General features: G+C 36.8%; 1 protein-coding gene across 1 annotated transcript in view; it reads left to right on the forward strand.

Moving 5' to 3' along the window:
• The window catches only part of necab2 (N-terminal EF-hand calcium binding protein 2), a 116,602-nt gene that overhangs the window by 85,639 nt on the left and 14,748 nt on the right, over window positions 1–16,215 (forward strand). Inside the window, exon 10 of the mRNA XM_023407230.1 lies at window positions 8,357–8,469. Within this exon, the coding sequence (XP_023262998.1) occupies window positions 8,357–8,469 (113 nt within the window). The remainder of the gene's footprint in view (window positions 1–8,356; window positions 8,470–16,215) is intronic.

The following is a 16,215-nucleotide window of genomic DNA, read 5'->3' on the forward strand; positions in this document are numbered from 1 at the left end:
AGTGCAGCCATTCACCCTGACTTCACCAGGCAAGTCGGTTCCATTTATAATTGCAGCAATAGTCTCGGAGATGGAATTTTAATACAGACGATAACATCTGGGAGCCACACACTAGAGCCACACTCTGCTTCCATAAAGTGAAGCTGTAATTAGAGGTTGAAGTCACACCAAATTTGTTTCGCTGTTATTTTTTTTCTGGATTTCCCAGATATCACTAGTCAGTCAAACTGTTGGCAGCACCTTGCATCCTTTTTCATAAAGCTGGCATTTGTAAACACGTCTTTTTCTCCATATGTCCAGCCATTCACTCTCATATTCATACCTTCATGTCAGAATCTCCAATTTATCTACATCACTTTGGACTACGCAACGAACACCAAAAGGAAACCCACACAGGCAGCCGCTTGGCTAACACCGTTCAAGTTAAAGCTGCACTAATTCATGTTTTTGAATGAACCAAAATTTGTTGTGATGAGAATTATCCCCCCATTCTGCAGTTTCCCTCAGCTCTGTGGAGCGTTTTAGTGTCTTTTAGCTTGTTGTTTTGGTTTTTGTTTTCATCATCCTTGTTTCCAGCAGCAGTTTTCATCAAAAAAGCTTTGATAAATCGTGTGCGCTATCCTGCCCAGCAACAAATACAGACAGGCAAAGAAAGCAACTAGCTAAAAGAGATAAACAGCTGGATGTTTTTCTCAGTAGTTGGTGGAGACCAAAAAGAGCTAAACAAAAAAATGAATCAAAGTCCACAATTTGACTTTGATTCATAAGGTCAACAAAAACACAACTCCAAATTAATACTGCGTAACATAACAGTGTCAGCTTGTTGTGGGATTCTGCCACCATGTGGCCAAAACAACAACAACAACAAAAAAAAACGACTAATGCAGCTTTAAATAACCAGACGTCTTTTACTAGTACAAAACCGATGGTTATATTTGGACTGTGCGATGACATTTTTATTTATTTTTTAATTTTTTTTCTGTCAAATCTCTTTTTATTAGTCTATTTTTTCTGACATCATTTCAACACAATGACCCATTTTCCTAACATTCATCTTGAAATAGCAACTTACCACATGAATTACATTGTTTATTGACTTGTAATCAAGCAAAATCGAAGCCGTTAGTCCACTAGTTCTTCCAGTACTCATGTCAAATAACCTGAAAACAAGGAACAACACTGCAGGCCAAAAAGGATGACAACCACTTTTGTGGGTGAAGTGCTGCTGCTTATTGTAAGGTATTTATTCTTCTTTCCTCTCTGCTGCAGTCAGCAGGTCAGCACACTGTAAGTCATACTGTAGTCATCTATTATTGCAGCCCAAGGAGAGATATGCAAACTATTCCTGAATTAATGAAGGAGTTCTTTCTTCCTTGTTTTATTTGAATAAATGAGGGAATCCTTGAGCTCAGAGCGAGAAGAAGAGGCAGCAGGAGAGAGGAAAGGAGGGAGGAGGGGTGAGGATAGGGAAGAGAGACAGTGCCGATGAAGTGAAAGGAGGAATGAGTAGGAGAGAAGAGATGTATAGACACTGGGAGATTGTAGGAGGGAGGACGTAGGACTCGTAAAAAAAAAAGAAGAAGTAGAGGGAGGCTGAATGTCTTTAGATGTCAAAAAGAAGAACTGGGGCAATGAGGAGAAGAGAGGAAGGATTGCCTGAGGAAAAGACATAATGAAGGAGGAGTGGGGAGATGAAGAGTCAAGAACGAATAGAGGTGCGAGATGAAGACCTGCATGTGGGTAACTGGTATTTCCTAGTTCCCATGGTAACGCTAGACTGATTCCCCCCTCTCTATAACACATACACATCCTTCTGCTACTCCCATTTTCATACCCAGTGGGTTAACATCTCAAACTACAGCACACACACTCACACAAACACACACACACACAAACACACACTCGTACTTGATTTTTGCGGTATACACTCCAACCATTTGGCTACACCCCGTGACTTAGAACGGTTCTGATATAAAGAGCGAAGAGTAAAAAGTAAACAGTGAGCCTGTTACATTTTAACAGTAACACTGACCACAGGAATGTCGGACTAACTAACAATGAAAACTACAATGTAGAGAAATAAGATTATTATCACTTTTCTTCAATACATTATGTTTCATTCCTTAAATGTGTCTTATCTCGCCTTCATCAGAATGACATGTGAGACTATTGCAAGGGCAGAAGGGGAAATCATGTGTGTTTTAGTGTGGCCATTCTGTCCCGGAGGCTTCAGGTCAAATAGAGAAAGTGTGTGTTGCTGGTTGGAGAGCGGTTACTGCTCTTATGTGGCTGGATTGTGTCAATTTCTGACTGAGAAATTCTATCCTAAAAATGTTGGATTCAACATATCCTGAAAAAAATGCTATAAAAATCAACACCAAGACTAACACTTATGCTGATGAGTACATTGTGCATTTGGGTTTTTTATGAAGTCAGAATTGTGATGTGAAAAGTTTTGCACTCATCTCTAGTTTGCAGCAAAAAGAATTAATCGTTTCAAGACAGAAGAGGCAGCGTTGAAGAACGCTGATAGGAAGCAGGAAAGAAATCAATAACTTTTATACAAGCCAATGAAAGAGGCTCCACGTACCTTTACGACATGGTGATGGTCAGCCACTTGTCCAATCAAGCCAACTCATAGAGTCTGTAGTGTCCAATAAACACACAAACACACTCTGCATGCAGTAATATGCAGGTTTTATAGATACAAGAACAAGCACCATTATAGATGTTCTTGCTGACACAACACACATTCACGCCCACACACACACATATACACACACACACATACATACATACACACAAACACTGAACAGAGGCTGGCGAACCAAATTCATTATATTCCATATATTGAGAGCTCAGGGCAGTTCTTAAACGATTGAAAGCAATGAGCTGCAAACGTCTGATAGGAATCGGTGCATATATATTCAAAAACTAGTGGGTCTCTAAGGAAAATCCCACCTTACATCTTGTTAAACTGTTAAACATCATAAGTTTTAGTTCATTACATTTTTCTAACAAAGTCGTGTGAATTTACTTTTTGGACCATACCCATCACTTTAACTCTACCTGCCTCGCCTTTTCTTTAAAGTATAAGGGCTTCTTTGCATCTAATTAATATTGTCGTGAAGGGGAGAGAAACTTAGTTGAAAGGCAAGAAAAGACTTGAATACCAATTTAGTTTGAAAGCCTGGGACCTTATTCACAAAGCATCTTAAAGCTAACTTTAGGGACTCCTAATTTTTCCTTACTAAAAGTAATTCACAAAGCCACTTAGCTCTAAGAGTAGCACCTAAGTCTGGGGGAAGTTAGAAGCCGTCGAGAGGACTCCTAACTCACTGAGATCAAATCACAAAGGCTGCTGTCACTCCACGTCTCAGTGTTTTGGAAACCTTAAACGGTGCTGAATTACTCAAAGATACCGACCCAACCACGAGGCAATAATGATGGTTGTGGAGTGTGTTTGGTGATGCAATAACATCTCCTACCAACCGAAACAACCCCCGTCTGCGCGGATATTAAGTGTTTGGCAACGCTGTGTTACTTGGCAACAGAGAAAAGCCGATCTATTCACCAAACAATAAATGTGACCCGACATCATAGGACTATTCATACGATTTCTTTTAGATGTTCAACAACTACAGAGAAATAATGGGGCTTCATGGCAATTGCCGGTCTACCCGGTGTGATCGGGATGGAACCCATGTAAAAAATGATTGCACCACAACAAGACGAGGAGGTTTGTAAACAGGAAAACAAAAGCACACCATCGACACACAGGTTGTATTTCGATGCTGCCTGTACAGTTGTAGACATTGTTGTACAGTGTCCAGGATCTACATGCAATTCATGGATTTTAATGGAGAGCTGTTTGAGAGGATCATATTTCAGCTGGATGTCACCAGGTAGGGGACAGTGGAAATCTTCACATACCTCAAACCCACAGCCGGGACCACAGCGGCAAACGCCCGGTCTTTCATCAACCAATCGCTGTGGTTCCTGCAAGCGAACTCGTCGATGAAAATTGACCTCAGCCATAGCAATGGAGTCGCACTCTTATCTTAGGAGTTTTTGCTTTTCCATACTAAAAGCTGGTCTCAGCGCTTTGTGAATTGGACTTATGAGAAAACTTTTAGTTAGAAATTTTTAGCATGACCTAGGAGTACTCTTAGTGGTAAGACAAAAATCCTTTGTGAATAGGCCCATGTGCGCAAATGACTAAGATTTGACTGATTTCGACAAGATGGAGAGTCAGTTATATAAATGACTGCAACGTTATTTTTTGCTCTTGCTCATTTTCATGCGCGTTACCATCATAGATGACAGCAATAACCATTGATTTTTTAATGGAAAAGTAACACAATGACAGGAAGTTTTAAAGAAAATGTTCTATTCAAGGTTTAATAAAGCTGCCACCGTTCAGTCACTGTTCTCTTTGCATTTAAAAGCGCAGAGTACCTTTAAGTGCATCTAATAATTTAGTAAATATGGCATTCACCAAGTCAATCTTCACAATTCAAAATGGAAAAAGCTGGCTGACATTTAACTTCAGGAAATAAGCAATTAGCAAACACTGTGCTGCATTGGCATAATGAATGATGAACATTTGTGTAAGGCATTTAACTGATTTCAGTAAATTAATAATTACTGAGTGGATTTAATAAAATTAAGTAAGGCATTAATTATTGCCTTATTTGGATTTTCTATTTACTCGACCAATGTGGCACAAACAACACTGTAACTGCTAATGAGGACACAAAGGACGTGTCCTCAGTGTTATCTCTAGGAATTAGCAGCATTTATATTCCACAATTACACACAAATTGGATAAGCTGACCTTTTTAAGACCTTTTATCCGTAAATTAAGCTAAAATTTGAAGATTTAGTATTTCTTTATTTCAGATATTATGAAAAGGATTGTGAAACTGCATTTAGACTGTGTAGGGAGAAAAAAATATACAGAAAATATACTTTAGCAGTCAAATAAATACACAACGTGCAAAATACTTTGGTGGCTAACTGAGGAAGGTGGTTAGCTTATCTCATCAGCGGACAGTTAGCTTAATAAGCTTTAAGACTGGAAGCAGAGGGAATCACCTATCCTGGCTCCGTCCAAAAGTAACAAAATCTGCCTATCATCACCTTTAAACTCATTAATTATTAAGATATCAGCACTCATCCTAAGTGGAGGGAAATCACTAACTGGAAAAGTCTGGACCTATGATAATAGCTTCTGATGTATTTGAGTTTAACTGAAGAAATTTTAGAGAAAGCCAAACAAGTCAAACAAGAAATCAATTTGGGAATCATCTGAATAAAAATAGATGATATGGTACTTCTGTAAGATTTGACCTAACGTAACATGTAAATAGAGAAAAGTAAGAGGACAATAACTGAGCCTTGAGGCACTCCATAAGTGAACCGGGAAGTCGCAGTTACAATTTAATATGGCCACACAGAATTTCCTATTAGAAAAATAGGAATAAAACCAATCTAAAACTGTACCTGATATACCTACCCAACACTTAAGACATTCAATTAATATAACATGGTATGACATGATAATATGATGACATGGTATCGTGGTATGGTAAGTTTCTGAACTACAATGTGGGCAGAACTGTCCACTGCTGTAAGAAGAAAAGGCCTTTACATTCATATCTTTGAGGCTGAGGTCAGAAGGGCGGTAAAAACAGATGTAGAGAGTTAGAGGCTCCTGATTTATCACCTCTGCAGGGCCACAGTGTCAGAGGGGAGCGGATGTAATCGCAGTAATTTGGTCAGGGAGGCAGGATGGTTAATGGAGTGGTAGTGATTCGATTAACTGAGGCTGCTGGGCAATGTAGTGTTTCTAATGGAGTTGGTAGGATGTGCTTGTGTATTTGTGTGTGTGTTCATGTTTTAAGGTAGACCATATTGCGGTTTATAAGTCTGTCAGGTTGGATCATTGTTGTGGGTGCTTCACACATATACGCCCCTGCAATCTTTGCTTCATAAATCGCATATACACACGTGCAACACATATCTGTACTGCCAAACAGCCAGGTGTTCATTCATGCAGCTTAATGTTGCAGTGGTTCTGCTGCCTCATGACAGCAATTTAAGTTAATGGCAGCAGATAAACAGCGATATGAAGACATAAACAGTCATTACATGCCAATAAAACAGACAATCAAAGTGGCAAGGGCGCACTAACACATGAGTGGATGCAGATGTGTTGAACACTTGTGCATGTGTACTAGCGGTTTGAGCTGTAGCTAATATCTGCTAAATATGGAGAGCTTTCTTATTAGGATATTAAACAAGAAGCTACTTCCAGTTACTTAACGGCTGCATGGCCTGATATAGAATATCTGTCCTGATAATAGCAGCAGCACTTTCTCTGTACACAGTCACTGCCATTATCTGAAAGACAAGTACGAATATTTCTCAATACAGAGAAATGGAGTGAAATATTAAAAACTGAACCAGACAGTGACAAGAAACGGCAGCCTCCAGAGTTTACCTTCCAAAATAGCCTGAGACACAGAGAGGAGCACTGCTTTCCATACAGATGAACAGGATTTAATCTCATTTGTACTGTAGAGGAGATTCAGAATGAGGACAGAGGGACAGACGCACAGACAGGAAGAGGAGGGAGGAGGAGGAGAGTGGGAGCAAGGACAGAAGAGCTGGAAGAGGGTTAGTTTTTGGTAAAAAGGGTTAGATGAGGTAAAAATTAAGTATAAGCAGAAAGATAACACAAGGTTTAGGTTGGAGAGGGAGATGAAACAAGTCAAATTAATGAGTAAGTACTTTTGACATATGCTTAAATGAAGACTGTACACAAAAACAGTTGTTAGGGATTTAAGTGTCTTTCTGAGTTTTTGATTTCTGCTTTTGTTTCTTTATAGAATTTCTGTCTTTTAACTTGTGCATATTAAAGGGCAAACACACAAATGATGTGAGATTCTGTTATCCTGATATTTCCTGTGGACTTAATGAAGTGACTGTAAAATGGTAGAAAGAAAATTCAAGAGTCTGAAATATTAATTGTGCAGCCTTGATGCAATCATGGTGTCAGCTCCTAAGAAAAAGAGCAACGTCTTCTTTCTATTTTACAAAAATGTTCATCCATCATCAAGAGAGATTTGTCAGCTTCTCTGAAAAGACATTTCACCACAAAACTGTTCTGTACAGTACTGTATATGTATATGTATATTTATATACACACCAACATATATATATATATATATATACACACACACACACACACATATATTGTATACACACAAAAAAGGTTGAAAACAACATGTTATACATGAAAGTAAAAATACATAAATAACGTACAAGTACCTCAAAACTACTTCAATACAGTTTTAGGTACTTGTACTAAGGTAAATGTACTTAGGTCTTTTCACCACTGGACCAGTGGTTAAGAAATGCCAATGCAGGGAAGCACTGGACATTATAAATTCATATGTAACAGAACAAGAATGTCTGACGATGGAGTTTTTTATGGGTGCATAATGAATCACTCTGTGTGTGTGTGTGTGTGTGTGTGTGTGTGTGTGTGTGTGTGTGTGTGTGTGTGTGTGTGTGTGTGTGAATGAGCTTGATTGACGATCCTGACTTGCTGACATTGATAGCGTTTTTCACTAACAGAGAGAGAGAGTGAATGTGTGTAGTGTGACTATAACTGATGTGCAAGTGGGCATCATGTGTATACGTATGCATGCACATACTGTATCTGTGTATGTGTGAATGTGTATGAAGTCTCAGTGAGACCTAGTTATCTAGGTCATAGTGGATGAATTTTTAATTGTACTGTAGTGAGCTACAGTAACCCAGGCACATGAGAAGCTGGAGATAGTAGTTCAAAACCGATGCAGAGACAATGATAATTACACAGATAATTACAAATGGTCCTGCAGGCTGTAATTGTACAACACTTCCGCCTTTTCCATATGAACAAGCATGTAGATACGTACACCTTTCACACACTAAAGCCTCTATTACATACTGGGAAGGGGGCTGCTCTACTGTCACTGGAGAGGTTGCAGTTACACCGTATGCATCTTAGACGCTGGGTCCTCAGAAAGCCCCCATCAAAACATTTCTATTGGCTGTGTGGTCTTGATTAATTATTGAAAAAAATGATGCTGACTTGATGCTCAACATGAGACGCAGTGAATGTAATCCAAGCGGTAAGTGTCTTGCAGAGCAAATTAGAAGAATCTAAATGTATTTTGGGTTGAAAAATGAGACATGTCAATGAGAAATTTATATTTTTGCATTAACATCTGTCTGCTTGTAACAAATACAGTGTCTTACAGTGACATAAAAATGGACCTCTCTCTCTCTGTCTTGTCTGCAGTCTTTGTGGCTGATTCGTCAGGAGATGGTGGTTTCCCAGAAGAAGCTTGGCGAGTTTTGTGAGGCTCTGAAGCAGTATCTGAAGAATGTCTCCACTCAGAGAGACTGCTTTCAGTAAGTCTCATTATCACTGCTCCACATTTATACAACTGCTCTGCTGCTGCTGCTGCTGCTGCTGCTGCAGAGTGCGGCACCATAACCCTAATCATTTTAAATATTTAATGTGCTTCAGTGTCAGGACCTCACTGTTTTCTTCTTCATTAACTACTACCTTAGATATTCCCTCCTTTGGTTTTGGAGTGTGACAGTATTCTTTTCTAGTTTATGCACACACACACAAACACACACACACACACACACACACACACACACACACACACACACACACACACACACAGTTGAGCTTTGAGGGGGTATTTCATCTTTCCCAAACCTGAAAAAAATAATTCACAGGTGGTTTGGATCAGTGAGATACTAATATCATGCAGGATAATATTGTACCTGTAATATAGTCTGCTATACACATGCTGTTATAAACCTCATGTGCCTCCAGCTCGGAGCCTCAGGGTGCTGTGAAACAGTCTTAATATCCACAGGGATTTCTTCAAATCCCAGACTCAATATACTGTATCCATAGTCCAGAGTCATATTCTGCATATGCCCTTGGCAAGACTTTAATGTTCTGGCTCTACTGAGCTTTTGCATTTGTATTATAGTTTCTCCTGCCATTTGCCGCAGTCTGTACTTTGGGATAAATGGTCTGAAAGAGGGGCAGAGACAGAAGGAAGGCTTGAACACTCCCTATAGCACAGGATGCATTCACATAACATGCAATCATTTTGTAAGTTAAGAAAGACCCTTAAAAAAAAACAACTTATTACGTCTTCTAACAAATAGTTGCATTTGTCTCAACTGGCAGCAGAAACACATTTCAAACATAACACTGACATCAGCTTTTAAGTAGATATAATGCATTAACAGTTGCCTATTTACACATCTAGCAGACACAGAACATCATCATCATTCATTTAAATTTGTGTTTCAGGCCAACTAATGAATGTTAAGTTCAATACTCACACTCCATTTAGCTCTGCCTCAGTCTCCACCAACTCCTGAGGGAAATATCTGCCTCTTTAGCGGCTAAAAGCTCCACTGTGTTTACCAGCTGGTCTCTAACTGTGTCTGTCTGCTGTTGATGGGTAGTTTTTCACTGAAAACAGCTTCCTGAGACTGGGAATGAGAGCGGTGAGGCTAAATGATAATCGTGAAGTAACCAAGACAATTACCTAAAAGATGCTAAAACACTCCTCCTAAGAGGAACTGCAAAGTGAGGTGATAATTCTCTGTGGGTTCAAAAGTACAAGCAACGCCTTTCACATACAAGTAGTCATGTGATCCACTTTTAATAAAAAAAAAATACTGACTGTAGCAGCTTTAAAGTTAAGCACAAAACTGACACTGTGGCAGACAAGATAAGTACTATATATCTAATTACAGTGCCTATAAAAAGCATCCAACCTCTACACCCTGTTTTTTTGCCTTGTTTTATTGTCTCACAACATTGAATCATAATTGATTAAATGAATCAATAAAAGCAAATCTTAAGTGTCAAACAGAAAACAAATCTCTGCGAAAAATCTAAACTAAGTTGAAAACACAAACTAAATCATTCACTAAGTGTTCTCTCCTCCTCTCCTTAACTGTAACACCTCTAAATCATCACTGGTGCAGTCAGTTGTCTTAAGCTGTTGCATAATAAGTTGAATGTTCATGGTTGTGTGTTGTAAGGATGAGACATTTGACAGACCCAGCTGCTGTATATTCAATTTCATGTCTAAAACTACATCACGAAGACAAAGGAAGATTATTGAAGTAATGTACTTAACATGTGAGGTGACAGACAGTGAATATCCCTCAGAGTACAGCAAAGTCAGTCATAAAAATGAAAAGAGATGGTGCAGTGGTAAATTTCCTCTCAAAAACTCTGTGTCTGTGTCGGCTTGGGGCAAGCAGGAAAGCAGAAGAAACAGACAACGTTCTAATACCCACATAAACACAAGGCTTTAACTGCTGCTATAGGTGCCTCTGCTAAATATTAACTAAAGTAGGGTGAATACATGCAATGATTTTCTGATTGGGGAAGAACCGTTAGATCAAGGTCTAATGATGAGTAACACATTTAGAATCAAAAAGTTGATCATACAGTATCAAAAGAATAAATCCATATTTTTTGTACCAACCTCATTCCAATTTCTCCACATTTTGTGACCTGCCAACAGAATAGCGACAGCATATCTTTTAATAAATTGGTGCCTGTGGGGAGAGGCTGTTCCAGAGCAAATAATGTCCTAAAATCATCTCGCTGCAAGATCCTGGAAAGTGGAACAGGGCAAAGGTTTTTGGAGCCCAAGCAAGTTGTTGTTTATCTTTGTGTTGTGAAGTGTTGTGTCAGTCAAGGCTCTGTAGTGAACCAGCTCTACCCAGCTGAGAAACTTGAGCCTGGACATCCTGACCTTTGAAAGCCTGTGGTTAAAAATCTCTTTTGCTGCTGTGAACATTCAGCAATTGACTCTTTGATTTACTGATGCTGAGCCCAGCACTGTTTTCTCAGCAGATATGGGTTAGCATGACCTTTTTAGCATTACCAAAGTGTGTGTTTGTAAGTCTGTGGGTAATGTTATTAAAATCTAATCAATAACAAACAAAAATGACTATATTGAGACAGAGGTGTACAGAAAATTTAAATATGAACCATGTAAGTCATATTGTCCACACAACCACATAGAAATCAAATTCAAGGACATTTTAATATTAATTTCTAGCCAAGTTAGCAGCATGTATCTACGTACACCCATGTCTGTTTTTCCACCTCCAGAATATCTCAGCAGCTACTGGATAAGTTTTTGGAAATGAAACAGTAAATTTTAGAAGAAGAAATCATGGTTAAATCATTGATTTTAGAAGTGCTAATATCCATGAGAAGTCAGTTTTGCTCAGTATGTGAAGTGGGTGAGCATATCATTTAATTTAGATATTTTATTATTAGTAACTCCATTTTCAAACAAAATTTTTGTAATTCATAAACTAAATAAGATTTTCAAGGTCTGTGGGAACCTTAACAGCCCCTTTCCTAACACATGAAGTCTTCATCTCAGTGAATCACACACTCAGTCATACCCATTTCACACGCTCCTCAAGAAATAGAACACACAGGTGGAAGAAGCACAACAACACAGTCATTCAGATTCCGTTATTAGTGGTTTGTTTGTGTTTAGTAGATTTTTCACTGGTTTGTTGGTAGCTTTGTTGCCTTCTTACTTTAGCAGTAAGAGGCAGGGCAGCACAATGCTAATAGATAGCTGAAGTAAATAATGCATGAGGGAGAAGACAGTTTGTTGGAGGAAACCTGCTCATTAGCTCTGAACAGACTTTTCTTTCCTGTGTGCTGTCTTTCTTTTGTGTCACTGTGTGTCTGTCCTTGTCTCTCTTCTCATTTCCTCATTCAATCTTGCACTAAGTAACTAATCTACAAAGTTTATTTGATCTCAGTCTTCCCTGCTCATTACCTTTTAGGTTGAATGTGTGATTGCATGCACAAACACTTCCCATGTCCTCGATGAAGCTCACATAACTTATGTCTTTTAAAGCCCAGTAGAGATTTTTGGCAGGTAGAAGCAACTTGTCAATCAGTACCCTCTTCAGGCAGATGCCTTTATTTCCATCGCTTCAATATCTTTTAGACTACTTATGCACTCCTAAGGCCAAGTGATGAAAATCCAATCTTCAGATGACAAAAAACACAGGCAATGGCAAGGTATTGTCAGTGGTCATCTGATGTGCATTCAGTGAACGGAACTCAATACATGGTAGTACCTAACCTAAAACCATAGTATAGTAAGGTATAAAAACGTTTAAAAAAAAACGTCATAGTATAGTAAGGTATAAAAACGTAAAAATAAAAGTCATAATATAGTTAAGTATAGTAGAGTCACCAACCAGGGTTCGAACCCAGAACCTTGTCAGTGGCAGGCATGTGCTCTAACCATTGTACCACTGTACCTTTCTACTGCCAGGCATGAAAAAGCCATAGGTTACTAAGGCTATAAAGTCATAGTATATTGAGGGATAAAATTGTCATAAAACCGCATATTATCGTAAGGCATAAAACATTATAGTATAGTAAGGCAAAAAAACATCAAAATAGGTCATAGTATAATAAGGCATGAAAACCTCAAAAACTGTCATACTATAGTAAGGCATAAAACATCATTGTATAGTAATGAATGAAAACCTCAAAAAATATAGTAAGGCATAAAACATAAAAAAGCGTCATAGTATAGTAAGGTATAAAAATGTGCAAAAAAAAAAACGTCACAGTATAATAAGGCAGAAAAATGTCAAAAAACATCATAGGATAATAAGGCATGAAATATTATAGTAAAGTAAAGCATAAAAACCTCAAAAAACGTCATAGTATAGTAAGGCATGAAAACAAAAAAAAACGTCATAGTATAGGAAGGCATGAAATGTCACAGTATGGTAAGGCATAAAAGATCATAGTACCTAGAGAGAACCCATGCAGGCACAGAGAGAACATGCAAAATCCAAACACAAAAAGCCCCAGGCCTGGGATTCAAACTCTCAACCCTGTGAGTTTAAGGTGAATGCTCAAACCACTAGTCCACCTAGCCACACCTTTTCAAAGTCCTAGTATAGTCATACATAAAAACCTCATAGGAAGTTAAGGCTTAAAGTCTCGTAATGTGGTAAGGCAAAATAAAGTCATATTATAGTAAGGCATAAAAATATCATTGTGTACTAAGGCATAAAATTCATAGTATAGTATGGCATGAAAAAGTCATGCTATATTACGGTATAAAGTCATGGTATAGTAAGGCATAAAAATGTCATAGTATCGTAAGACATAAAGAGTCAAAGTATAGTAAAGCATAGGAGTGAGCAATTAACATAATGTGCATGTTTTTTGACTGTGGAATGAAGCCAGAATAACCAAAGAAACCTTGTGGAAAACATATAAACTCAACAGAAATATTGCCAGCCAGGGATTTGAACCAAGAACCTTGTCTGTGGCAGGTATGAGCAATTACCATTGTACCAACAGGCCTAACTGTTGAAAGGCATGAAAAAACCATACCATAGTAAGGCCTAAAAATGTCAAGAAACAGAATATTGAGGGATAAAAATGTCATAAAATGTCAGATTATCGTAAGGCATGAAAACGTCAAATGCCAGTATCATAATATATAAAGGCATAAAATGCCATAAATTGTATTGTAAGGCATAAGACGACATAGTATAGTAAGGCATAAAAATGCCCAAAAATGTAATAATACAGAATGGCATAAAAATGTCCTAGTATAGTATGGCATAAAATGCCAAAAAACAGCATAGTATATCAAGGCATAAAAGGTAATAAAAACATCATAGCATGGTAAGGCATAAGACGACATAGTATAGTATGGCATAAAAATGTAAAAAAAAGTCATAGTATAGTAAGTCATAAAACGTCAAAAAAAACATCATAGTATATTAAGGGATAAAAGGTCATAAAAACATCATTGTAGTGTAAGGCATAAAATGTCATAGAAACGTCATAGTATAGTATGGCATAAAACATAAAAAAACATCATAATATTTTAAGGCGTAAGATGACATAGTATAATATGGCATAAAAATGCCAAAAAACATCATAGTATATTAAGGCATAAAAATGTCGAAAAACGTCATAGTAGAGTATGGCATAAAATGCCAAAAGACATCATAGTATATTAAGGCAAAAAATATCATAAAAACGTCAGAGTATGGTAAGACATAAGACTACATAGTATAGTAAGGCATAAAAATGCCAAAAAATTTTATAATATAGTATAGCATAAAAGGTCAAAAAAACATCATGGTATATTAAGGCATAAAATGTCATAAAAACGTCTCAGTATGGTAAAGAATTTAAAGACATAGTATAGTAAGGCATAAAAATGCCCAAAAATTTAATAGTATAGTATGGCATAAAAATGTAAAAAAACGTCATAGTATAGTATGGCATAAAAGGTCAAAATAACATCTTGGTGTATTTAGGCATAAAATGTCATAAAAACGTCATAGTATGGTAAACAATTGAACTAAATAGTATAGTAAGGCCTAAAAATGCCAAAAAAATTAATAGTAAAGTATGGCATAAAATGTCAAAAAACAACATAGTATAGTAAGGCATAAAAGGTAAAAAAAACATCATGGTATATTAAGGCATAAAATGCCATAAAAAAACGTCATTGTATTGTAGGGCATAAGACGACATAGTATAGTATGGCATAAAAGGTCAAAAAAACATCATGGTATATTAAGGCATAAAATGTCATAAAAACGTCATAGTATGGTAAAGCATAAGACGACATAGTATAATAAGGCATAAAAATGACCAAAAATGTAATAATACAGTATGGCATAAAAATGTCAAAAAACGTCATAGTATAGTATGGCATAAAACGTCAAAAAAACATCATAGTATATTAAGGCATAAAAGGTCATAAAAACGTCATTGTATTGTAAGGCATAAGACGACATAGTATAGTAAGGCATAAAAATGTCAAAAAACATCATAGTATAGTATGGCATAAAAATTCCAAAAAACATCATTGTATATTAAGGCATAAAAGCTCATAAAAACGTCATATTGTGGTAAAGAATTAAACGAAATAGTATAGTAAGTTATAACAATGACAAAAAATTTAATAGTGTAGTATTGCATAAAAATGTAAAAAAAAACGTCATAGTATAGTAAGGTATAAAAATGCCAAAAAATGTAATAGTATAGTATGGCATGAAAAAGTCATGCTATAGTAAGGTATAAAGTCATAGTATTGTAAGGAATAAAAATATCATAAGACATGAAGAGTCAAAGTATATTAAAGCATAGGAGTGAGCAATTAACATAATGTGCATGTTTTTGGAGTGCGAGAGGAAGCTGGAATGACCAAAGACACCCCATGCAGGTATAGGGAGAACATACATACTCTACAAACAGAGGTTGCCAGCCAGGGATTCGAACCCAGAACCTTGTCAGTGGCAGGTATGCGCTCTAACCATTGCGCCACTGTGCTTCTCTGCTGTAAGGCATGAAAAACCTACAGCATAGTAAAGCCTAAAAACGTCAATAAACATCGTAGTATATTGAGGGATAAAAATTTCAAAAAACATCATAGTAGATTATGGCATAGAAATGTCATAAAACTGCATAGTATAGTACAGAATAAAACAACATAGTATAGTATGGCATAAAAATGTAAAAAAAAACATCATAGTATATTAAGGCATTAAATGTCATAAAAACGCCATTGTATTGTAAGGCATAAGACGACATAGTATAGTAAGGCATAAAAATGCCAAAAAATGTAATAATATAATATGGCATAAAAATGTAAAAAAACATCATAGTATAGTATGGCATAAAACGTCAAAAAAACATCACAGTATATTAAGGCATAAAAGGTCATAAAAACGTCATTGTATTGTAAGGCATAAGACGACATAGTATAATAAGGCATAAAAATGTCAAAAAACATCATAGTATAGTATGGCATAAAAATTCCAAAGAACATCATAGTATATTAAGGCATAAAAGCTCATAAAAACGTCATATTGTGGTAAAGAATTAAACGAAATAGTATAGTAAGTTATAAAAGTGACAAAAAATTTAATAGTGTAGTATTGCATAAAAATGTAAAAAAAAAACGTCATAGTATAGTAAGGTATAAAAATGCCAAAAAATGTAATAGTATAGTATGGCATGAAAAAGTCATGCTATAGTAAGGTATAAAGTCATAGTATTGTAAGGAATAAAAA

This window comes from Seriola lalandi, unplaced genomic scaffold (genome assembly GCF_002814215.2).
Source record: "Seriola lalandi dorsalis isolate HSWRI2012SDOR001 ecotype SW California unplaced genomic scaffold, Sedor1 jcf7180002054331, whole genome shotgun sequence".
NCBI lineage: Eukaryota > Metazoa > Chordata > Actinopteri > Carangiformes > Carangidae > Seriola > Seriola lalandi.